General features: G+C 38.7%; 1 protein-coding gene across 4 annotated transcripts in view; it reads left to right on the top strand.

The window, feature by feature from the left end:
• VPS50 (VPS50 subunit of EARP/GARPII complex) overlaps positions 1 to 16,456 on the top strand; it is a 118,889-nt gene extending 102,433 nt beyond the window's left edge. Inside the window, exons 23-28 of one of the 4 annotated variants that reach the window (XM_036429418.2) lie at positions 5,815 to 5,963; positions 6,981 to 7,077; positions 8,128 to 8,286; positions 11,330 to 11,451; positions 13,332 to 13,521; positions 15,736 to 16,456. In XM_036429418.2, the coding sequence (XP_036285311.1) occupies positions 5,815 to 5,963; positions 6,981 to 7,077; positions 8,128 to 8,286; positions 11,330 to 11,451; positions 13,332 to 13,521; positions 15,736 to 15,855 (837 nt within the window). In that variant the 3' untranslated portion in view covers positions 15,856 to 16,456. Of the gene's footprint in view, positions 1 to 5,814; positions 5,964 to 6,980; positions 7,078 to 8,127; positions 8,287 to 11,329; positions 11,452 to 13,331; positions 13,522 to 15,735 lie in introns of those variants that run through there. The other 3 variants (XM_036429421.2, XR_004986533.2, XR_004986532.2) reach the window with 3 other exon arrangements.
• The last annotated feature ends 9,521 nt before the right edge of the window (positions 16,457 to 25,977 follow it).

Genomic DNA, 25,977 nt, shown 5'->3' with positions numbered 1-25,977 from the left:
TTTTAATAAGTGCTTTTTTAGTAATTTTATTTTTTCCATATTTATCTTTAAGTTTTGCTTAGCAATAAAAAGCAAGTGGAACCCTTACGGTCTTAAAGATGCCACCTGAAATAATTTATCATATAAATCCAATGTAAATTAAGAAAATTTGCTTGACACATCAAGTAAAAGTCTAAGAAAATGGGTCTGATAGGGGAAGAGTAGGAAAGAGCTGGTATAGGTGATAATGGCACCAGAAATATGAATTTCCCTCTGTCTACTTGGTAATGCTAAATTGTTCGCTTAAGTTCTTTGGCTAACTTTTAAGTCATTGATAATAAAAATGTATTTTAAATTTGTTTAGAAAAGTTCATAAATATGAATTATCTCAGTAGTAATAATTGGTGGCAGGAAAGGCTAAAAAATATGACTTACACTGTGAGAATAAATATTAAGGTTTTATTTCTCAGTGTCTTCAATAAGTTTTATATCATTCCCTTATTTTACTGGTAAAACTGAAACACTGATCTGTTTACTATACCATTATTTATGTCAGCTTGACATTTTTGTGATTCTCTTGCTCTCTTTAAGCATTATTTCTCTAAATGTGAACATAGGACTTTAGCCTTTAAGCAGATAATTACCATAATTTTTATGCCTAAAATACCAGTGTTAACTGGGAGCAATGGAAGGCATCCTAATGGAAACCTTTTGAACTGGAGGGAACAATTCCAATTATCTCTACAAGAATGTTTTATGTGAAAGAGCTCTGTGAGTAAAGGGAGAACTCAACACATTTGAATGGGAGGTAGGTCAGGAGGTAGTTTGGTAAGTGCTTTTGATCTCTCCTGTGACACCCAAATACAAATTTCATTTCCCTCAGGCTTCAGATTATTTCCTTTTTTTGCCTTCCATCACCTTCTAGTTTCATCTCCCTCTTTTATCCTAGGTTAACCAAGTAATATGTAAACTCAAAGAAGCTTTTAATTTTATAAATATGTTGTATAGATGGCGATATCTCGTCCTGAAAGAATGAAATTCAGAGTTTGAGATTGTGCATATTGGCAGAAAATTCACATCAGTTTTTGTTAGTTTAATTACAAAATAATTTAAAGGAGTGCATGATTGATGCTTAGAAGGAGACTTTGTTGTACTTGAAGAGCATAATACTCCAGATTTCTGCTCATACAATCACAAAAGGAAGCTTATCTTTGCTCATTTAACTTATAGAGTATGCATACATACAGAGCAGCTGAATTTGTCCTTCTATTGGGAACTCATAACATTCCCCAGCAGCCCTTTCTTTCCTATGCTTCTGCTTGATACCATGTACTTGGGTATGATGCAGCCAAATCAGTCTTGCTGGGTTATCTTCTGTTAGTACTAGTTTTACCCCATTGGGGCCACTTTGGCTAGGTTAGTCATATGGTCCAGGTGAATTTTCTCTTCCCCCAATTCCTTTATTCGTTTTTCTTATTTCAAGGTTTTAAGTCTCCTTACCATTATTTAACTTACTCTGAGGTGAATATTCACAACTCTGAACTAAGAAAAAAATTGAGTGCTATAGGAGGTGTTGAAAATAGAAAACAAAGAGCTTTGGTGAGTGTACAAGACTCAGGGGATGCACAATAGTTGGATAGCTATATTTGTTGTTTTTCTTTCAAATTTTATTCTTTATTTTTGGACAATTTTATGATACATCATCTGTATATTGCATTGTGCGTTCACCACACAAAGTCAGATCTCCTTCCAATACTATACATTTGGCCCCCTTCACCCTTTCCTATCTCTCTATCCCCTTTGCCTCTGGTAACCACCATACTGGTGTCTGTGAGTTTGTTCGTTCATTTGTTGTTCATATTGTTTTCCTAGGTACCTTGTAGAAGACTGATGGTCCCTTCTAGTAAAGGAGGCAGATAAGAATAGATGAATATCTCATTTAATGGCAGATTGTGAGAGTTACAAAGAACTAGGAAAAGGTAGAAAGAGGAGAAAAAAGCATGTAATTTTATTTGGATAATCAGGGAAGGCCCCTTTGAGAAGAAAACATTGAAATAGATCCCTGAAGAAGTAGGGAAGTGAACTACCTGGGTGAGAATTCATTTATTCAACAAATGTTAATTTAGTGCCTGTTTATTGAACATAATGCCAGACATTGTTCTGGGACTTACAGGTATAATTTGGATGGGGAGGGGGGCACCAGACGAAACTCCCTACCCATGTGCAGCTTATTTTCTAGTAGGGAGAGGTTGTTTTGGGGGAAGAATGTTTTAGTTGAAGGAATATACAAAGACCTGAGGTAGGGCCCTAATTGGAATAGTTCAGGAATAGCGAAGAGGCCAGTATAATTAGAATGAAGAAAGCAAGAGGGTCCATGGTAGATGAAACCAGAGAAGTAGCCGGAGCCTAGATTATGTAGAGCCCTTGGATTTACATTAAGGAAGGCAGGAAGCCATTGAAGAGCTTTAAGCAGAATTGACATGATATCAATTAGTTAAAAGAGAAATACCTTGGCTTCAGTGTGTAACAGTAAAAGAGAGAGATGAGGTAATTTGTATCGAAGAGTTAGTGGAGGAAGTAGTAAAACATTAGGATCTGGACCCATCAAGATTTGTTGATGTATACATGGTGTATGATATCGAGAGGAGCCAGGGATGACAACAGTTCTGGAGAATGGAGGTGCCATTGTTGAAATGGATAAGACTTTTAGAGGGGACATAATTGAGGAGGACACCAAGAGTTCACTTTCATATGTTAAATGTACAAAAGGTGAGAGTGAGGTCAGCACTAGCGTGCAGATTTTGGGCTATTGGAATGTGGATGGCATTAGAACTGTGGGACTGGATGAAATTAACTGGGGAGTAGAATGTAAGTGAGAGAAGTCTAAGAACTGAACTGTGAGGCTCTTCGGTATTTGAAGGTCAGGGAGAGGAGGACGGACTAGCAAAGGAATCTTCAAAGTGGTCCGTGGTGTAGGAGAAAGACCAGGAGGATGTGGTGACTTGGAGATTAAGGGAAGAAAGTTTTTATTTTTTTTATTTTTATTTTTAAATATATTTTATTGATTTTTTTTTTTTTTTGCCCCCCTCCCTCCCTGGGAAGAAAGTTTTTTAAGAGCAGCCATGTAAAATGCTGCAGTGGGTTAAAGAGCATGGATGTTCAGCACAGATGTTGGATTTGGCCACAAGGAGGCCTTGGGAACCTTGATAACTATTTCTTTGAAGTGTGGCAGACAAAAGCCTGATTGGAATGGGCTTGAAAGAGAACAAAAGGAGAGGAAATGAGAACTCTTATCATCCTCACTGTTATCATCATCTCTGTTAATTAAACGAATGAGAGCTGCTAATGCCAGGAGTCCTGCCAAGGTCTTGAGTGACAAAGATGAAATCGGTCCCTATCCTCTGAGAACCCCCAGTGAGGCGGGGTAACTGAAGCAGTGTAATCTATGCCACATACGGACAAACGTATATGTGCCGATAACATTGACACAAGTAAAATACTAATTCTTCTTCTTTTTTTTTTAATCCTCATCCAAGGATATTTTTCCATTTATTTTTATTTTATTTTAAAATATATTTTATTGATTTTTTTATAGAGAGGGAGAGGGAGAGTTAGAAATATTGATGAGAGAGAAACATTGATCAGCTGCCTCCTGCACACCCCCTACTGGGGATGTGCCCACAACCAAGGTATATACCCTTGACCAGAATCGAACCTGGGGCCCTTGAGTCCCCAGGCCAACGCTCTAACCACTGAGCCAAACCGGTTAGGGCCCCATTGATTTTTAGAGGGAGTGGAAGAGAGAGACAGAGAGAAACATCGATGTGGCCAGAACTGGGGAGGAGCCTGCAACTGAGTTAAGTATCCTTGACTGAAATTGAACCCAGACCGTTTGGTCCCAGGCTGATGCCACACAAGCTAGGGCACTAATTCTTGGGAGACTGAGAATGTTCCAGAAAGGAGGTGAATATGAGTTCAGAGTTAAAAACTGTAGAGGAGAGAACCAGGCAGATGAGGGGAAGAGAGCTGGTTTAACAGGAGTGTCAATAGGACAGGTGTAGCAAGTAGGCCAGTGTGGCTAGACCTGAAGGACAGGGAAGATTACCTGGAAATGAGGCTGGTCAGGTAGCTGGTGTCATTTGTAAAGGCATAATATCATGGCACAAGATTAGGCTTTCACCTGTAAATGAGGACTTCTAAGCAAGGGAGTGGTATGATCATGTCTGCACTTTAGAAATATCACTTTTGTATCATAGAAAAGTAAGACAGTTAAACCTGTGGACAGTGGAGTAGAAACAGAAAACGCTAGTGGAAGAGGTGCCTGTGAGGGCATTTAGAATAGTTCAGTTAGGAATGCTGTGGTCTTGGTCCTGATGAAGTAAGTAGTGACATGAGGAAGAAACAAACGAGATAGGTGTTTGCTTAGTCGTGATGGAGGCGAGGAGGAAGGGGGTTCCACACTTGGACAGTCTGGAAGAGGATGAGGAAGCATCCACCAGAATTAAACTACATAACACAAGCCAACAGTTGGTACCAAACAGTATGTAATTTTGTGGGTTGTGTTTTTTATTTGTTTTGTGTGTGTTTTTAAGGAGTGGGTGCTTGTTTTCCTTTAAGTAGAAGGAAATAAATAATAGAACTGCAACATTGATTAACTTGCATAGTTTCCTTATCCTGATTCTCTCTAGAGAAAGCACAGTTGTTCCCAAATAACTTTTAAATGCTAATTCAGTAATTAGAAATTGAAGAGAGATATTATCTTTAGGAGAAGATAGGATATAAAAAAAGGACTAATGAAGAATAAAACCATTTTCTAAGTTGAAGCGTTTTATAATGTTTCATTTTCATTTTGCTAAATTTATAAACTGAAGTTATACTCTCAGAGTCCTATGCATTTGATACCCCTTTTATTCAGATGGAAAATGTCAGTAATTTGTGACTCTGTAATTGCTTTAAAAAGTAATCTAGATTTACATTTACACTTCAGGTTTTTTTGTGTGTCTAATTTTTTCTTTGAGGATCTTTAAAGCTCAACACTCCCTGTTTGGGGGCATCCCTTTCTTTTATTTCTAGTAACCGTCTTCCTTCTCATCAATAATCTGTCCCAGACAATTGGTTCTGTTTCAGTTTATAAATAATTCTATTCCTGCTTTCTTTCTTTTTTTTAAAAAAATATATTTTATTGATTTTCCACAGAGAGGAAGGGAGAGGGATAAAAAGCTAGAAATGTCCATGTGAGAGAAACATCAACCAGCTGCCTCCTGCACACTCCCTATTGGGGATGTGCCTGCAACCAATGTGCATGCCCTTGACCGGAATCGAACCTGGGACCTTTCAATCCACAGACTGACGCTCTACCACTGAGCCGAACCTGCTTTGGCTCTATTCCTGCTTTCTTGAGATCATTTCATAGTTACCTTGGTTAGACTTGGTGTAAAATGGTTAATCACACCATAATTTTGATACTTATCAGCTTAGACCTCAGGGGACAATTTCTTTTCCCTCATTTGTAAGTTCTTAAAGGGTATCTCATTGTTGTCTCTATGAAACGTCTCTCAATTCATGAAGATTCCTTGTGTTGGCCAACTGTAGTTCATGTACAGGTTATAGTATGTAGAGTTGGATCATTTTCACTTAGCATAAAAAGCAATATTCCAGCCATGAGAAAATACAAAAAAGAGTGTGGGGGTTGTGGGGGTGGGGAGAGCAAGAACTAAATGTAATTAATGCAAGCCTAAGAGTGTTTGAATTATAGTTCCAGTTTGGTAACATCACGTGGTTTATTGCTATTAGATTTGTTATTTCACACTGCGTACGTATGTGCTGTATTTTCAGGAAGTTACAGCTGATCCTACTGCCACACTCACAGCAGCAGAAGAGAGAAAGGAGAAGGTCCCAAGCCCACACCTAAGTCACCTCGTGGTTTTGACCTCCGGGGACACATTATATGGGTTGGCTGAAAGAGTGGTAGCCACAGAATCCTTGTAAGTTGTTAAAAACATTGAATATTTAAGAAAGGCTATTAAAGTAAGCCTTGTATAATTAGACATATATAAGATATATATATCTATAATATATCATATATATGTATCTTCCACTTTGAAATATCAATGGGTATTTCTGAATATACCCTAAAATAGAATACCAGTGGATTTTTAAAACTGCATGCTTGGTTTTCGGTTACATAAATGGAAGGAGGGAAATCTTTTAAGTTTCTGTCTTTAGCAACGTGATCCTTGCTTTAAGTAAAACTTTAAAAGATGTTCTAGTGTACTTTCTATTTTCCTGTTGAATTGTGGTTCTGGAGAAACTAGCTGTCAGCTCAGTGTTAAATGTAGTCGACCCTTGACATCTGCAAGAGTGCATCCTGACCTTTATAATCCCCCAGGTCTAAATACATCTGAAGCATAGAACTTCTTCCATAAAACGCAGTCAATGCTAACATAAGCGATTTTGTGTTCATAACAAAAAATAGAGAAAAGCAGTGCAGCTACCGGCTGTCTTCCAGCCGGGGCCTCTGACTCCGGCACCCCTGCCTCCCGGCCCGAAGCTCATATGTGTGTCTCAGTCGAGTTCCTTTGTTACATGTTATGACTGTTGGGTAACTTCTGATAAGTGTCAGATGTTAAATCTGTGAATTCAGGGGTCTGTTGTATATAATTAAAGGGGATCTTTAAATGAAATCCTTTCAAATCTTTCTCCAATGTTTTGTGTTATCTGAGCTTATATCTTAACATGCAAAGCAGCATAACGACACCTTTGTGTCCAAATTAGCTCCCTTGAAGTCACCGTTCTTCTGCCTCAATTCACATTCAGTGATAAGTTGAGCTTTCATTTTTATGTAGAATGTAAATGAGCATGTCAAGTGGTAGTTCACTAACGTGGAAAATAATTTTAATTGTTAAAGTTTTGCTTAAAGACCTTAAAGACTACTTGTACAAAAACCCGGCAGGCTCCAACTCTGTGCTGTGTTTATAAGGCAGGTTATTTGTTCTTTTCAGGGTATTCTTGGCTGAACAATTTGAGTTCCTTCAGCCGCATCTGGATGCTGTGATGCCTGCAGTCAAAAAGCCCTTCCTTCAGCAATTTTATTCTCAGGTCAGAGATGGGCTGTCTCGGGTGTTATTTCCACTGGGAGCCAGAGACTGTCACACATGAGTTAGGGGTTTTGTTCACTTCCTTTTCTTTCTTTCTTTTTTTTTTTTTTTTTTTTACTAGTGATCAGTCTCCACATCCCTGGAGAGCTGGGTTAGAATATTTGTTTATTCGCCCCTGAATTGCTGTATTAAGTACTTATTGGACAACTCATATATAGCTTTCAGTCCAATGAGAGAGAAAGCCAGTTACTTAAAATATACAAAGGGGAAAGAGTCAGCGGCAGGGTATTTAACCTTGACTGCAGGAGGAAGGGGGTGTGGTTGGAAGCAGGTTGTCTAGAAAGGCTGTTTGGAGGAAGTGATGTGTAAACTTGATCAGCTAGGCGAGTAGAGAGTATGTTCCCAATGAAGGGATGGCTTATACAGAGAGCAGCAGGGAAGGGAGAGGATGCATGTGAGCAGCTGAGACACTCAGGCTGCCAGGGCAGGGTAGCGGGCTTGTGACGAGGAAGATGGCGCAGTGATAAGCAGGAGCCGCAAGATGTGCAGGGCTCTCAGCCAGAACAGTGTTATTCCACGGGTACTAGGAAGCTACGGGAGGGTGTGACCCAGGTGAGTGGCATGGTCAGGGTGTGTGTTAGAAAGTATGCTTGGGAGGCAGTGTGAAGAAGGGACATTCGATGACAAGCCTGGAGCCATGGAGACGGCTGGAGGGCAGTTACAGAAATGCAGTTACAGAATTGTGAGGTGGGGAGGGTGGGAGTCGAGATGGAAAGAAATGAAAGAATTTGAGAACTATTTGCTATCTCCAAGGAAATCTGTAGTCCTTTTAGAAACTACTGTGTATGGCCTCAAGTTTACTTAATGTCTCAAAGTTATGTTTAGAGTGAGACTTTTTTCCTCAAATTAAAGTATTTTCATAATATAAATCTCCAAATGAATAATGACTTATTTCAGATACGATGTGTCCTAGAAATAGGAGCAAAATGTCTTTTTATACTGTTGGTACTTTAGAAAACATTTGTTTTCATTTCTGTGCAATTTATTTCAGACAGTCTCAACTGCCAGTGAACTACGCAAACCAATTTACTGGATCGTAGCTGGTAAAGCCATTGATTATGAACAGATGCTGCTCCTGATGGCTAATGTGAAATGGGATGTAAAGGAAATCATGTCACAGCACAACATATATGTAGATGCCCTGTTAAAGGCAAGTACTCTTTGTTAGAGACAATTCTGCTAAGAGAACTGTTCTTATAATGCAATCGCTCTAAAGTAATGAGTTTATAGTTACAGTATTACCACATTTCTAGCATCATGATATTAAAGTCCCTGAATTAGATTAGGCTTACTTTCTGAATTTTGTGTTCTTTTAGACCCAAGAATACTTTGTAGAACTTTTGTTTTGCTCACTAATTTTCCACTGGACTTAGAGTTTGATTGGCATGACTTGGCTGATCCTCATGTTACGTATCCTCAGTAGCCATGGCTGTGGAGACAAGAGGTATTTCTAATGTTGTATGTATATTAGCAAGAGACGGTATGCCCGATTATTATTCTGAGCTGTGTTTTACAGAAATCACATTATCTTTGCAATGTGTCTTGCAAATACCTTTGTATTTAATGATTTCTGTTTATAAGTTTTCTGGAAAGAATTGTAGTCATTTAAAAAAAATCATGTATCGTGATAATTATATTGTAGATCATCTGACATGTGGCAAGCATTGCTCTAGATGCTGGCAATGTAGTTGTGAATTAAGGAATTTACATGCCAGCGAGGGATAATAGTAAAGAAATAAATTAAGATATGACGTGTCAGGTGAGGAACAGTCCTGAGAAAAAATAAATGGCCAGCAGAATGGGAATAAAGAGTGGCAGGGAGCACTTGTGGTTAGACTCCCATAATGGTGGGAATTGGGGAGACACCTGAAGTGAGAACATGAACCATGTGGATGTCTGAGGTGAGGAAAGAGCATCTGGGAAAATGAAAACCAGCTTTCAGAAAAATTTTGTTTTTCCTATTTGTCCATGAAAAGAAAATTGGTCCTTAAGCTTCTGACTTTTATCTCATTTACTTACACAAACATTTTAAAAAATATATATTTTATTGATATTTGACAGAGAGGAAGGGAGAGGGATAGAGAGTTAGAAACATCCATGAGAGAGAAACATTGATCAGCTGCCTCCTGCATACCCCCTACTGGGGATGTGCCTGCAACCAAGGTACATGCCCCTGACTGGAATCGAACCTGAGACCTTTCAGTCCGCAGGCCGACACTCTGTCCACCAGCCAAACCAATCTTGGCTACACAAACATTTTTATCTGCTTGCAAGGCCATAAATAATAGCCTGGGACACTTGAGAACCAATGATTAAAGGAAAGATAGCAGTGGAATCCCTCTAGTGCTCCAGTGCCCAGCAGGGTATGGTCCCTCTCCCAGAGCTAGGACATCAGTACTATATACTAGTATAAGAAAGAACCAGTGCTATTCACATTATTAACCTGAACCCAGTTTTTATCAGCTTCAAACTTTTCATAAACTTTCAGATCATTTGTTCTATTATTTTTCCAAGTCTAAACTGTTAGGTAAAAAGCACTCTGCATTGTTGCTTCAAAAGAATACTCAGTAAAAGGAATGGTTCTATTTATTTATCAACAAGCACTCATGCACATGAATTTAGCAATGAGTAGAACGACATTTATACAGTAAGCATATAATTTTAACTTTAAAATATGAAAGAAACTCTTGAAACCAAAAGCACAGTTTACGGTAAAGAAGCATTAAATACAATAGCAAATACTACTGCTCTACTAGATTCATGAAATGAAAAATTGAAGAGCAATTACTTATTTAACTTGTATTTTCAAAAGTAAGCTTAGTAGGTTGAAGATGTACTTTTTTTCATAAATAATTAAAAGCAGTTAACTGTCAAAATAAATCCTCAAAAAATTGTGATTAAAAAAATTGCAATTTAGGAAGTAGCAAAGGATAACATAATAATAATGATTTGTAGCTTGACTGGTGATCACATTAGGTTTTCTTTCTCCCTGTGTGTCATTAGAAAATTTGAACACATGTCCATCTTGACTTGTTCAGCATTGTGTAACTTCTCTGTTAAAGAAAAATGTCATCTTAAGCCTTCTTAACTTTATTTGAAATATATTATCAATGAAAGATCTATACACAAAAAGCCAGCGACCATAACGGCCATAATGATTGGTTGCTATGACGCCCACTATGGCCAATGAATTGGCCAGATTAGGGGGTGGGACTGGCCAGCCAAATCTTGCAGCCCCTCCCCCCTGCCAGCTCACTCCTGATTGGACTCTCCCACCCCAATCAAGAGTGCCCCTCCCTTCCCCCTGTTCCCATCAGCCTGCCCCACCAGGAGAGGCCCACAGCCCCTCCCCTAGCAGGCCTGCCCCTGATCACCACCCCCCTCCAACCCCAATAGGGGATGGGGATGGCTGGCCAACCACCTGCAGCCCCTCCCCCCACCTGGCCTCACCCCAGATTGACCCCCCTTACCCCGATCACCACCCATGGCCCCTCCCCTAGGCTGCTAGCCCCCAATCAGCCCTTCCAACCCCAATTGGGGATGGGGCCTGCTGGCCAACTGCCCTCGACCCCTTCCCTCAGCCAACCCAGCCCTATCACTGGCCAGCTATACTCTCCCAATCTTCTCCCAACAGACCCAGCTCCAATCTGCTCTGATTGGGACCGGCCTGCGGGACCCCACCTGTGCATGAATTCATGCACTGGGCCTCTAGTTTGCTATATAATTATTTACTTTAAAATATTTAAGAAAGAGAATAATTTATCAAATTGTTTTCTAAGGAATATAGATAGCCACAAATACAGATACTTCACTCTGAATTTAAAACATTGTTTTTAACTGGGCCTCTTGAAGGAATTTAAAAACATAGATTATTAAGCTCTTTTTATCTATACTGACAGTCATAGAGAAAATTGAGATGTAAGAACATTTGAACATGGTTAGCATTGTTTAATCAGTTGATGACACTTATTTCCTTTGAGATAAAATGTAATGTACATACTCTGTATTACAACATAATTTAAACACTATTAAGGTTTTTTTCTAAGTGTAACAAATTGAATAAATTAGGCATTATCTCTTTTGGTTTTACTTGGTTTGATTCTGAGTCCTCCTAAATCTTTTTGCCACTGAGATGGGAAAACAGTGCAGCATTATAATTACATTCACATACAACTGTGATTTTTGTCTTTTAGGAATTTGAACAGTTTAACAGGAGGTTAAATGAGGTTTCTAAGAGAGTTCGGATACCCTTGCCCGTGTCTAACATACTTTGGGAACATTGTATACGACTGGCTAACAGAACTATTGTAGAAGGGTAAGTTTTTCAAGAAAGCATTATCAGATTCCTCAATGATAAATCATAATGTATGAATAACATTATAATTAACACTTATGGATGGAGAGATAGGTAGAGATAGTGGTAAATAGCAGATAATCCCATAATAATTTAGGTTTGACTTTAGAATATAATTGGAAGAAACCTTAAGCCTTACTATACCACCTCTGTCTATGGAAGCTTTTCTGGCTGGTGACCTAGAACCAGCTCATAGAAGAGGGAGGAATGCAGCAGCTAATGGTTCTGGAAGTTAAACTAGTAGTAATTATTATTACCTAATAATATAATTATGCTGATGACTCATAAGACTTATTGAGCACTTTACAGGGTTTTATTGTCAAATCCTAACCTCTCTTAGATAGTACTATTAGTTTGTCAATTGAGGCTTAAAGATGTTAAGTAACTTCTCCAAGTTCACAGTTTTTATTTTATTTATTTGTTTAGATTATTCCCATTTTTTTCAGAGATAGTTGACAGTCAATATTATATTATTGTACAGCATAGTGGTTAGACTTTTATATAATTTACAAAGCGATCCTCCTGTCAAGTTCCCAGTTTTCAAACACAGAGAAGGCTTATGCACGCCTGATTTTCTGATGGCAAGTCAGTCCCCGTGGCAACAATATCACTGCTAATAAGATCATTATTATGTCACTGTAAACGGTATAATCCTTTCATGAGTTGACTTTAAAGATCTCTCAACAGTAATGTTCCCCTTGCTCAGAAACCATGCTCATGGGCCCATGACACCCAGAACACAAACAAGAGGCACTGGTGCATTTAAAGTGTCCCGGAAAGCAAACCGCTGTATCAGAGCACATGCAGAGTGATCTATGGTAGAATGGCACATCAGTTTAATTTTCACACTGTCATCTATCTGACTTCTCTTCGGTTCTTATTAGTTCTGAGGAAGGACGTATCAGGAAGTGAGGAGGTGAGGATGACAAGCTGACGGCAGTCTTGGCGCTCTGCGCTGACGCCAGCCGTGCTGTACATCCCACCCTGGCTCCGTGTCCACTGTCGCGACGGAAAGCATTTGAAATAAATTAGTTTAATAAAGTAGAAAATGGATAATCAATGTTATGTTTCTGTGTAAACACCCATAATTAAAAAAGAAACACACAACAAAACCATTGGTCTCTTTAAATAATGAAAGCTTTGATTTTCTTGCACATTTCCTTCAGGGAGGTACCTCATTCCCTAGGGTTGGAATCTCCATGTTTTGTACGATTGAAAGAATGAGATACTGACTTATGAGTAACAAAATGTATGTGAGGATTAGTCTATTCTTATTACTATTCAACCTTAACACACACAGGTTTTCAGTAACGTGAGGTTTCAGAATAAGTCCATTAAGTGTTTTATTATCAAAAATATGTATATACTTTCTGGGCTTATAAGTGAGCACATTTTCAGGTTTGCTGAATGCCCATTGGAAGCTTACTTCATTTGTTTCCCCTGTATCCATTAGCTACAATATTGAACTGCTTTAATGAAACAAAGATCACTTTGGAGTATTCATAGCTTGTTTTAGAAATAATTGTTGGCAGCAAGATTAGCTGGAAACCCAATTTACCTTTCTTGCAGGCGATCATGTTAATTGAGCTTGGAGAACAGAGTGTAGAACAGCAAAGCACCCGAGACGCTGTCAGGTCTCTTTGCACATGAGGACCCTGAGGCCCAGACGAGCCCCAGGGCTGCAGAGGGACGGTTCCGGTCCTCCCCACTTCATGTTCCCGGGCTTTTCCCCTGCAAATGGGGAATTCGTCAGTGGTGGGTTAGAGAATGGTTTAAATACCTAAAGGTTTCTTTTCCTAGTCATCCCATCATTTATATGTTTTTATTATTGTGTATCTTAGATATGCCAATGTCAAGAAGTGTAGCAATGAGGGTCGTGCCTTGATGCAATTGGACTTTCAACAGTTTTTAATGAAGCTTGAAAAACTAACAGATATTAGACCCATTCCTGATAAGGAATTCGTGGAAACCTACATTAAAGCCTACTACCTGACTGAGAATGACATGGAGCGCTGGATCAAGGAGCACAGGGTGAGAGCTGGAAAACAGATAATTAAGTTTTTACTCCTTTTTCCTTAGGTCTGTTTGAGTCTGGTATATTATATAATTCAATCATGAGAACGAAACATAAAGAAACATTTGCTTTTTCAGTGTGGGCTACCGAGGCCATTTCTTTACCATGTTCACACAGTGTCTGTGCAGTGCCCTTTGCCTAATCAAATCTTGAGACCTTTGTGAACTGTAACAGTAATTATCTAGAAAGAGAGCCAGAGTCTGAACGTTAGCTATATTTATCCTCCCGCTGTTGTAGGAAAAGGCTGAAGTGGGTTAACATCAAGACAAATTGAATGCGTCACTAGTTCACCTCTTAAACCTCCTTGCAGCCCTCAACAATGAATGAATGAGTGACATCCTCTGAATGCACTGATATGTCGTAGTGATGATTGAATGCGGTAATACTAAATGGCTAAATGTAACTTCATCCTCCATTAGATTTTACCTTAAGTGTAGATGAGATTATTTTTCTTTTGTGTGGATTCATAGATAAGTAGAGAGAAAAAATACAATTTATGAAGTGTTATGTAGGATGCTGAATTTTTGACACAGTTCAAATCAAGGTATCACTAGAGCATGCTTATTATGGGAGCTTTTCTGTGTGATTGTTGTAGCGTTTGTCTAGGTAGGCAGTATGTGAAGACAAACTTAATGAAAGTGTGGGAAGTGTTAAAATTGCACCAAATCTCATTTCTTCAATGACTCTAGCATTCACATTTATTTGTGCTATAAACATCATCAGTAAAGACCAAGTAAATATCTCATTTGACTGGGTAAGGACACGGGAATTACTTATATATACTTTATGAGGCTCATCCTTTCTGGTTTCCACATTCTAGAAGAATGAAATGACCATTAGCCTGAGTTTTCTGTACATGGGCCCATTTGTAGGTCAGTTTCACATCTCTGGGAGCAAAGTAGAAATGCACATGCTATTTTCAAAGATTTCAGAATTGAGGAAAATGTCACCATTTTTAGTCCCCCTGTCCTGTGACATTTGTGAACCATAATGCTAACCCAGGTGCAGATGGATGCTGAGTGTTTCCAGGGTCCATTTAGTAAAGTAAGCTGTAAACACTTCAGGCTTGGTACTGAGGAGGAAGCTTGGGGAAAGTAGCTGAGGGCAGAAAGCATAGCTTTTAGGTAGTATCCATCCTTTGATGCAAGAACGGTACCCTTTTACATTTTCCTCTTTTAGTATAGTGGACTGAAATTTTTAGTTTAGTGTTTTGGAAGAGCTTGGACTAACTGATATTTGTAATTTGGTGAAAATTTCCCAGCAACAGGGCCTGTCCTGTCTTAAGAGAACCCCAGTTCCACCGTGTCCGGTCCAGTGCTTGATGACCGTTGTGCCCGCTAAGTATTGACTGATCACTTAAGAGAACTTGCCAGGTGTTTATAGATGCTCTGAGTAGTTGGCCGAGTTTTTAAAATGAACTCTTTCTCATATTTTGAAATGGCACTATCTTCAGTGGTTATCTCCAGTGAAAACATGTTTTTAGTAGATGATAAATACAACCCTCTCTCCTGGTCTGAACTCTTGCTATCCAACCCCCATGACCTGTCAATATATAAAACTTCCTGATGGGGCCCATTCTTTCTCATTCTAGCAATTTGTAATCTCAAATTCAGTACTTGTACAACAGAAAATACTTAATGGTTTTACTTTTACTTCCTAACTACCAGTTACGACATGAGGGTTTAAAATCCAGTAACTTTCTGATCTGTGTTACCTTATTCATTTATTCTTTCTGAGAAAAGTTGTTCTGTGGTTTGAGATCTTTGTCTTTTTATACAATGTTTACAAAAAGTAGAGTGCTGGAAAATGCTTATTCAGTAGCATTTTAAAAATTTGAAATGTCAGTGTAATTTGATAACTTAGTAACAAAGACTGTCACAGAAACAAGCATACAGTGTGTGCTCTTAAACATAATAAAAAGCATAGGCATGTGAGATTGTCTGCCTTATTAAAGAGGTCCTAGTTTTTCCTATTTCAAATGAATGCTGTGGTACCTTATTTCCTATTATCTCAGCTCACAACCCTTTGTCTTTCATGCCTGAACTATACTTTCACTGCTTTCCTCTGGGTTGTAGTGCTCAGTTACTGTCTGCTGAGATCTGAGTGTCTGCCTGTCCTTCCATTGATCCATGTACTAAATATGATTTTTTTTTTTTTTTTTTTTTGAGCAGGAGTATTCAACGAAGCAGCTGACGAATCTGGTTAATGTTTGCCTGGGATCCCATATCAATAAAAAAGCAAGACAGAAACTTCTAGCAGCTATAGATGACATAGACAGACCCAAAAGATAATGAACACAATTCTCTTTCCTCAATGCCATTTATCTTCTCTCAACATCTACGGAATGGAAGCCAATTTTTCATGCCTCCTGCCAGCAGTCCGCTAAGAATACTTCGTGCATGTTCTTTCCAACAGGAAAGTGGAAAACACTGAAGTCCGTGTGGTGTTCTGAAATGATCTTCATATGCTCTGATCTCTTCTCAACTTTTAGTCTCATTGTTGTATTCCTTTCCTGAAATGATATCCTTGCCTTGTCATAACTATCGTTATATGATGACCATTATGCATTTTACAGAAGAATGTACTGTCAGTATATAATTATAGGGAACTATGGTGATATGTCCATGGGCAGTTTTTGGAGAATGAATTTATGTTGACATTTTTCTACCCTCTGATGTGGTTCTTAATTAATTAGCATAATATTAAAGGATTAATGTACAGTATCTCCTAATTATGAGCACTGCATGAGGGCTGAGAAGTACATGTAAGCAAAATGGTTGAAAAATCAATACGTTCTCTGTGTTTTCGAATGTGAAAGTTGTCAGTTTCAAATTGGTTATGATACATTGCTCATACATGATAAAATTTAATAAATGGTACACTCTAACATGACCAGCCTATGTGAGACTGTGTTTTGATATCTTTCCACAGCAGGCAAATTTCATAAAAGTACAATGGATTTTCTTTGCATGTTTTAATTTTAGTCATCTTAAATCCAAAAACCAATGGTGAAAAGTAATTTCATTAGTTATACCTTTTCAGTACCCAAATGGCACACAGAATGGTGATTGTGGGATTTTCAAAAAAGTGTGATTTTTTTAATATCAGCTTTGTTCTCTTTGAATTAAACTTTTGTCTTAGGACAGCACAACCTGGCTTAGCTGACTCAGGGAAAGAGCTCTCTGTTAGTCAAAAATAAGCATAGGGTCATGTGTTCACTCTCCTTAAATATCTGCTCTGTAGGACAGATGTAAAATAATGTGAGTTTAGCCAATGATAAACTTTGGAACTCAGCAACTGTGTACTGTTCTTTTAAACTTTGCTTTGAAGTCAGGCATTTTCTGCCAACATACAGAAAACCAACGGAGGCTTAATGGAGATATAACCCTACCATTTATCAATGTCTTGAGGTTGTCAGGAGAATAGTATCAATTCTTTTCGTAGAATTCTTTGTAGTTTATAAACTTATAAATACAAAGGCCCAATATTTTCCTCTCCTGGCCCATATGTTTACACACCTCCTTGCACCCCCAACTTCATTGACTAAACAAATGCACTGCCTCATATCTGTTTCTTTAGATAATGGGGTGGCTATTTTAAAATTTATTTGGGCTGAGGTCTATCAGTTACCTCTTCTAAGTCATTAATCTTTGAGACAAGACTTGTAGCAAGCAAGCTAACTGCAATTTTGTCCCTGAGATTTAAGTGTGTGTCAGTAATAAAATTCTAAATGAGATGATAATTAGCACACATGCAGGGACTGAGATTTGGCTGTACCTGATATATATTTTTCAATAAGTATTTTGTCTTAATCTTTAGAAGTTCACTTGTTGGAAGCTGGCTTAAATGCTTTTCTAACCATCTTGTAGAGAAAAGGCAAGATGATCTTTACAATTTAAGTTCCATTGGTCTTTTTAGTATAATAGAGTAATTTTCAACATATTGGCAATTTGAAATGTTGTTTGACCTGGTGTTCGACCATTATCATAAGAACTTGGTTCTCTGGTTTCAGGCATCTTGGTTTTATTGTTAGTTTTTTTGTTGTTTTTGTTGTTGTTGCTGTTTTCCTAAGCCAAAGTAGTTTTTTGTCTTCTTGTTAAAATTCAAACTCTTCCTCTTTTTCTTTTGACTATTCGTTTTGCTCTCTCAGCTCTTATACTTCATCTTCAGGAGAATATGAAGAGGTAATTTTGGAAGAGATGATGATTTAATAAAAATGATGATGGCATGGAGGACTGCCAGGGATTGGGGTGGGCAGGTATTGATTAGTTGATGTCATGAGCTGCCCTTCCCAAAGTTTCAGAGGTGATAAATAAGTAACATAATTGTAGTATTTGAAATGGGAAGACAGCAATGACAGCGTTACACTAGAATTGCCCATCTGGCAAGGCAGAATTGGAGGGCAAAAATTATTTTAGTAAAAATGGGTAACAAAACACACGAACATTTATCTCTTCCCACAGTGACTCTGCTTGTGGGCAGGGGAGTGACAAGTAAGCAGACATTGTCAGGAGCCCTGTCAAAGTTCATCGGGATCACTGAATCTGCTGGGGAGGAGCATATGGGTCCAGCAACGGGGATCTCATAGTATGGATGTAGCCTAGGGGACAACGTGGCAAGGTGCTAAGAAGCTTCCAGACTGAAATCTAATAGTTTTGAAGCTGGTAGGAAATTTAGAGATCACCTACTGCATGCTTCCAGCAGGTAAGTTACAGATGCCTGTAATCTCTGGGCATCCATAAGGTAGGAGATCCTTCGTAGCATTCCCACCTGGTCTGCTACTTCCTGAGAATTTCCAGCCTCAGGAAACTCAACTTCCTCGCAGGCTCTGATCATCAGAGATCTTCCTGGACCTGAAACTACATTCCATGGAGTCTGTGTTTCTTGCCCTGTTCTACTCTCCAATCAGGGGAAATGCAGACACCTATCTTGACTCATATTGAGTTTGTAGTCAAGTGAAGCTCTCAAGCTTATCCAGTGCTGTTCAAAATTTATCCTCTTGTACAGTTTTGAGTGTCAATTTAAGATCTTACATAATTTTCATCTCACTATTGTTTTACTTCGGGACTTGTGGCAGCCTGTCTAGAGTGTGTTGGTCTCAGATTCTGTCATTAGGAATATGAAGCATGTGCTATTTTGCTGCCCTCGTGATAAGGGCGTGTGCCTTGTATGTCTGTCCTCTCTCGTGGGTAAAATGTAAGTGGGACAGAACCAAGGAAAGAGCTCTTGGGCCCAGCACCAAGCAACTCCAGTAATCCGAACTCTAAATAGGTGCAGAGGAGCCTTGTAGTGCTCACCTTCCCCATGTTTTTCTAATTTGACTATAAAGGTAATATGAAATTTTGTGAAGTTCTTTGGTGGGAATAAAAATTTTGCAACACCCTCAAAATGGAAAGTGGAACAATCTGGTTTTCTTTCCTGACTTGAATCTGTGCTGGCTTTTGATAAATGACCATTTATTTTTATGTGTTCACCAGCTATTTTTTTTAAACATTTTATTCTTGAAATCTGCCGAGTCCATGGGTGGCTCACCAAGATGATTGTGTGGTAAGCCTAATTCCTCTCAATAAATTAATTCCAGACTTGAGACACCTCTCCTCCATTCATACACTGGTGCAGGGGTTTCTGCTGTTCTCACTTCCTGTATAACCACAGGAAGAAGATGTATATTCCTGCAAAGGTGTGTTTACTTACTAGAATGTTATCTCTCTCTGACTTCCATTTATCTTAATCGTGTTTGTTTTTCTAATTGCAATGACTATTCTTTTTGGAAAACCTAATTACTATTACTCCACAAGCCTCCAGCAGTGAGTGATGTGTTTTCCTCCTTCCTGCGTGGAACACATATGTAAAAACCCTAGGGTTGCCTCGAGGCTGTTTTTAAAATTTTATCTTTATTGTTGAAAAGTATAGATGTTCTCCCCTCCACCCCATCGGACCCCCTCTGCCCTGCTCCCTCCACCTCCCTAAGCCTTCGCCGCACTATTGTCTGTCCATGGGTTATGCATGTATGCATATATTTGGTTAATCTCTTCTGCTTCTTCGTCTCTGGATCTATATTATTCATCAGTTCATTTTGTTCATTAGATTACACATATACGTGAGATCATGTAATATTTGTCTTTCTCTGACTGGCTTATTTTGCTTAGCATATTCTGCAGGTCCCTCCATGCTGTCACAAAGGGTAAGAGATCCTTCTTTTTTACAGCTGGATAGTATTTCATTGGGCAGATATACATATATTTTTTATCCACTCACCTATTGATAGGCACTTGGGCTGTTTCCAGATCTTAGCTATTGTAAATATTGCTGCTATGAACATAGGGGTGCATATATTCTTTCTGTTTGGTTTTCAGGATTTTTAGGATATAGTCCTAGAAGTAGGGTTCACTGCATCAAATGGGAGTTTCATGACCAAGTGAAGTTTATCCCAGGAATGCGAGGCTGGTACAATAACTACAAATCAATAAATGTGGTACATCACACAAGCAAAATCATATGGTCATATCAATAGGTGCAGAAAAAGCATTCGACAAAATCCAGCACCCATCTATAAGAATAAAAGCATAATATGCTAATTAGATCGGACAGCCTAAGGACCTTCAGGATGAAGCTGGGGCTGCAAGGGCCAAGGCAAGACACCGCAGCTGGGAGAGCCAAGGCAAGCATCCATGGCTGGAGGGCCAAGACTCTTGCATGAATTTCGTGCATCAGGCCTCTAGTTCTTTCTAAAAACTCAAAGTGGGAATTGAGGCCATTAATAATAAAGACCATTTATGACAAACTTAGCCAACATCACACTCAATAAGCAAAAACTAAAAATGTTTCCCTTAAGAATAGGAACAAGAGGGATATCCCCTTTCACCACTTTATTCCATATAGCACTGGACAAGAAGGGGTCAGACAAGAAGAAAACATAAAAGGCATCCAAACTGGAATCAAGGAAGTAAAACTCATTATTTGCAGATGTCATGTATTGTGTATAGGAAACCATAAAGATTCCACCAAAAAACTAGAGCTAATAAATTAATTAGGCGAAGTCGCAGGATACAAAATTAGTGTCCAGACATCAAAGGTATTTTTGAATGTAGTTTAGTTTTTGAACTGTCTTTGCAAAGTTTTGATATCAGGGTAATAACTTCATAGTATGAATTGGGAAATATTTCCTCCTTTTACTTTCTGGAAAAGATTGTTTAGAACTGGTGTTAATTCTTTAGTGAAGCAATCTGGGCCTGAAGATTTCTTTTGGGGGAGATTTTAAATTACCAGTGCACTTTCCTTAATAGATACAGGGCTATTCAAATGATCTATTTCATAGTGAGTTGTGACAGTTGGTGGTTTTTTCAGTACTTACTTTGTTTCATGTAAGCTGTTATTTGTATAGAATGCTTTGTAATATTCTCTTATTATCCCTCTGGTATCTGCAGGGTCTGTAGGGAAACCTACTGTTTTCATTCTTGCTATTGATAATTTGTGTCTTATCTTTTTTCACTTTTAAGTCTTGATGGAGGTTTGTCCATCTTATTGATCTTTGCAAAGAGCCAGCTTTTTATTTCATTGACTTTCTCTATTATTTTTCTGTTTTCAGTTTCATTGATTTTGCCCTCATTTTATTTCTTCCTGCTTGTTTGGGGTTCTTTTGATCTTCTTTTGTGGTGGGCACTTAGATTATTGATTGGGAACTTCTTCTCCTTTCTAATGTGAGCAGTTAGTGCTGTAACTTCCATTCTCAGCACTAAGCTTTTCCCCACAAGTTTTGACATTATTATGTATTTTCATTCAGTTTGATTTACCTTTTGATTTTCCTTGAGGCTTCCTCTTTGACCTACAGATCATATTTAAAAGTATGTTCATTTTAAAACTGTATTTCCACATGTTTAGAGATTTCCCCTCTGTCTGCTATTGATTCCAGTGGAGTCAGTTCAATGGAGAAAAGATAATGCAGGAAAGGCATTTAAAATAATTCATCACCCATTCATAATAAAAGTTCTCAGAGAAAGGAATAGAGAATTTACTCAGCTTGATAAAGAGTATGTACAAAAATGCTACGAGCAACATTATAGTTATCAGTTACAGACTGAATTCTTTCTCCCTGGGACCGGGAACAAAGCAAGGATGTCTGCACTCAAGTCTTTTTCACTTTTACTTCAAGCCTTGTTATAAAGCTACAGTAATCAGGGTGGTTTGGTAGTGCTGCCAAGATAGACAGAGACAATGGAGCATAATGGAAATTCTAGAAATAAACACACATATATGTAGTTGTATGATTTTCAGCAAAGGCAAATTATTGGAGAAAGATACTCTTCCAAAAATGGTGCTGGAGTCACTAGATATCTATGTGCAAATCAAATCATAAAGAACTTACTTATAGGTTGCACCACATATAAAATGGAACTCAAAATGGATCCTTGATACAAATATAAAACCTAAATTGAAAACGTCTAAAAAGAAAACTTCTAAAAAGAAACATGAAAATGTGACTTTGGATCAGGAAGAGACTTCTTAAATTCAGAATGAAAAGCATGAAACATAAGAGAAATTTGTATATGGGATTGCATAAAAATTAGGAACTTATACTTTTTTGAAAGACATGGTTAAGAGGAAAAAAAAAAAAAAAGATAAAGACAGAAAATATCGAAATATCACATATGTGATTAAGGAATCTAGAATATCTAAAGAACCCTCAAAACTAAAATTAGGGGTCCAACACCCAATTTAAGAAATGAACAAAACAGATGAACATATACGTCACCAAAAAACGATACGTGGCTAGCCAATAAGCACATGGAAGGATGCTTAACTTTATTGGCTCTCAAGGAATTACAAATGCCATTTATTGTATGTGAATTTTAAATGTTTATGTTGCCACTTGTCAAGATATGAAGACGTTCAGTTTCAATTCTGTTCCAGGCCATATGAATGCCACATAAAAGCCACAGAGCCTTGCACGGCTCTTGGACCGTGGGTGAGGGCAGGGTGGTGGCCATTGCCACCACAGATGCTGCGGCAGCCCCCTCCTTCCTGTGCTCTTGGGCCCTCAGACTGGGGTTCACCCAGAGAAAACCTACTCACTGTTCTTTTTTTACAAATCAAAGACTCAGACCCAGAGACCTCCACAGCATCCGGTCTCTGTCTTCACCTCCACCAGTACCTTGCTCTCCTATTTCTGGCAGGTCGGGCGCAGAGGATGGGGACCTGGAGAAACGGTGAGAGTGCCTGCGTTAGAAAACACTGACATCTGTTTATAGGTTCATTCTTTCCTTTCTGAGAAGTGGAAGGTATGTTTCTAGGGGCCACGATAAAACAGGACCTGGAAGTGCGCCTCGTTACAAATGCGGATGCCTGCTGTTTAGTTTGCTCTGCCTTCTCTCTCTCTCCCTTTGGGAGTTGTCTCTCTCATGTTTGTGTGTAGGTTGGAGTCGGGGTTGTCCCATGTCACCAGAGGGTCCTGACTCCTTTGATAGACATCTGTGGGCTGTGCTTGTCCGGCAGCTGTTTCTCTCTGTCCAGGAGCAGAACTTTGGTTTTCCTTTGGGGAACCACACCTCCTTTTGGTCCTAGTAGTTGGGGTCACACAGACCTTTGGGGTCTCAAGCGCAAAAACATAACCCAGGCATGGCCAGTGAGACTTCTTTTCTGGGTTTCCATTGGCACCAGCAGGAAAGAGAAGCTGGAAATGCCAGGGAAAGGGCCTGTCCGTGCAAAAAGCTAACAGAGGAGAGGGGGACTCAGAGGAGAAAGGGAGATGGGATCCAAATACTGAATCTCTGCACCTTACTTTGCCCACATGGCTTTTTCAGCTACATGAACCAATGCGTCCCTCCCTCCTCCCGCCCCCATACTGGTTTGTCTTGGCTTTCTGTAACTTGCATCTAAGATCGCTGGTTAATGGCACCTCTGAAATCGGCCTTACGTTAATGAAGCATTGGGTTATTGAGGAGGGAAGCCCCAGAGTACCTTTATCCCATACACAAATTTAGAAATTTTCTTACGCTGGTTAGGTCAAGATGAGTCACCAAAAGGTGGAAACAGATTTAAATAGATTATGATCTATCGACGTGGAATATTATTGATTGCATTTTTTTTTTTCAGAAATAATTTGAAACTTCTTTGCAAAGAGGGATGATAATAAGCCACTTAAGATCAGATTGTGTTATTGACACCATCCGTGGGAAGAATGGACTAATTGCCACCTATGTCTTTTGTGTCAGAGACATGGCAGTTCTATCACCTTCTACTCAGTTCTTTCATAGGGGGATTGGTGTTAATTCATTTTTATTATACTCGATGTACCATTGGAATGAGCAGAATCAATGATTCATTTATGAGAAATCAGTCAGCATTGCTCTTTGGCAGGGACTGGGTAGTCCTGTGATTTGTGTGTGTGTGTGTGTGTGTGTGTGTGTGTGTGTGTGTGTGTTTTTAAGAGGAGAAATAATCCCTGCCAGATCTATTTAGACATTTGTCTGATATAATCTCTCATTTATGAATAAAACTTCTATTCTCATTATTCTCATTCACTACCTATTATGTTCAGTATCCAAAAGGCACAACTTATCCAAAATTGTTTAAGGCCCAGCATTTACAATCACAGATTCTTGCCTTTGATCGTTCTTCTTGTGGTTGTAAGACTTTTCTTAATGAAAGTATGTTTCCTTACTTTTGGCAAAACGTTTGCTCTTGGGTGGACTGACATTACCCTGCCTTCCTCTGCTGCCTGGATGGATAAGAAAGTGTTTATTTATTTGCTTGTTTGTTTGTATTTTTCTTGTTGTTATTATTGTGTGTGTGTGTGTGTGTGTTTTCTAGAACCAATTAAGCTTTTTGCATATTTACTACTGCACATGGAATGTTTTCTTATTCTTAAAGAAATCACTAAGACCAAATCCCTCTTGAGCTCTTTATAGTCTTTGAAAAATTACTTATTTTTCTTTTTTTTTTTAAATTGATTTTCAGAAAGAGAGGAAAGGAGAGAGAGAGAGAAACATCAGCTGGCTGTCTCCTGCATGCCCTCTACTGGGGACTGAGCCAGCAACCTGAGCATGTGCTCTGACTGGGAATTGAACTCGCAACCTTTTGGTGCACAGGACAATGCCCAACCCACTGAGCAACACTGGCCAGGGCTGAAAAATTATTTTTATTGATTACTTCACATTGCCGAAGATTCTAAAATTATATGAACTTCATAATTCAAATAGGAATAGAATAATCACTCTTAGCTCTGGTACACTTGAGAACATGCAACATGCTTCCCTGGAGAAATAAATTAAAGATTGTAAATTGCAAAGCAATTTGTTATTTTGATGCTGTCAAAGCAAAAGGTTACTTCTAATGCCTTTTCATCCTGTTTTTAAAAAGCAATCTGCAGAAATTTATGTAAATAGATTTAGTTTGGCACTCTCTAAATAAGACCATTTAAAATAATTTTCTTAAAAGATTGCAGTTTTTAAAAAAGCACTTTTTAATTTTCACTTATACAAAATAATGGTGACGTTCAGATTAAAAACTACTTTTTGAAAATGGAACACTTCAAAATTAAGATTATTGAAATGATGCAAATATTAAAACCTGAAGCTGGTCCATCTAGAGCAATCTTTTCACAAGTAATTTTTTGAACTAGAAGGAAAAACTCAGGGGACAGAAATGTAGTTGAAGTTATTAGTAGATCTAAAATTATATTCAAATCTTAAATAGGAGGTGGATTTGAAAGACTTATTAAAAAGCATAGCCCCCCAAAAATTCTATCATCATTTTGGGAGGCAGTACGTTCTCTAGTTCTACTCTGGTGAGTAATGTATTCAGTCCTGACCATCTCATTTCAGGAGAAACATGGGTGAAATGAAAGGAGTTCAGAGATAAGTATAATAGCAGACATGACCAAAGGCCTTGAAAATCTAATTCACAGGGGGAGATACATTGAAAGGCTGACAGCCTGCTTGAAAGGGCTGGACAAGCTGTTTGAGCAGACACTTGGGGGCTAATCAGGGTCACAGGAGGCAGCAGCGCGCTCCAGGATACAACTGAGCTTTATCTCAGGATGGAGCCCGCTGGGATTGTGGGAAGTACCGGACGGAGCCATTAAAATTGCATAAATGAACTCACACGCACGCGTTCAGGATTGCTAAAGGATAAACTGAGGCATATTGAAAAATGTCTGCATTTATTTGAACACAAATCCGTTCCAATCAGGCGGCTCCCTCCTGAAAGGAGTCAGGGGAAAGGGCGGGAGCAGAGAGAGGAAAGTATGTGATTGGCCGCAGTTTAAAGCCTCGTCGGCCATTTGCGATTGGTTGCCCTTCCAGGTTGATTTTGTAACTTTGAGGTGTTTCCAAGCTTAGATTTTGGTTTCTCCGTTTAGAATCCTATTTCTTGATCTAGCCCATTGTTCAGAAATGGATCATCTATAGGTGTAA

The sequence above is a fragment of the Pipistrellus kuhlii genome, unplaced genomic scaffold, assembly GCF_014108245.1.
Source record: "Pipistrellus kuhlii isolate mPipKuh1 unplaced genomic scaffold, mPipKuh1.p scaffold_m20_p_10, whole genome shotgun sequence".
In the NCBI taxonomy this organism is placed as follows: domain Eukaryota; kingdom Metazoa; phylum Chordata; class Mammalia; order Chiroptera; family Vespertilionidae; genus Pipistrellus; species Pipistrellus kuhlii.
Note: the sequence above shows the minus strand (reverse complement) of the source record. Positions and strands in the feature narration are given on the sequence as shown.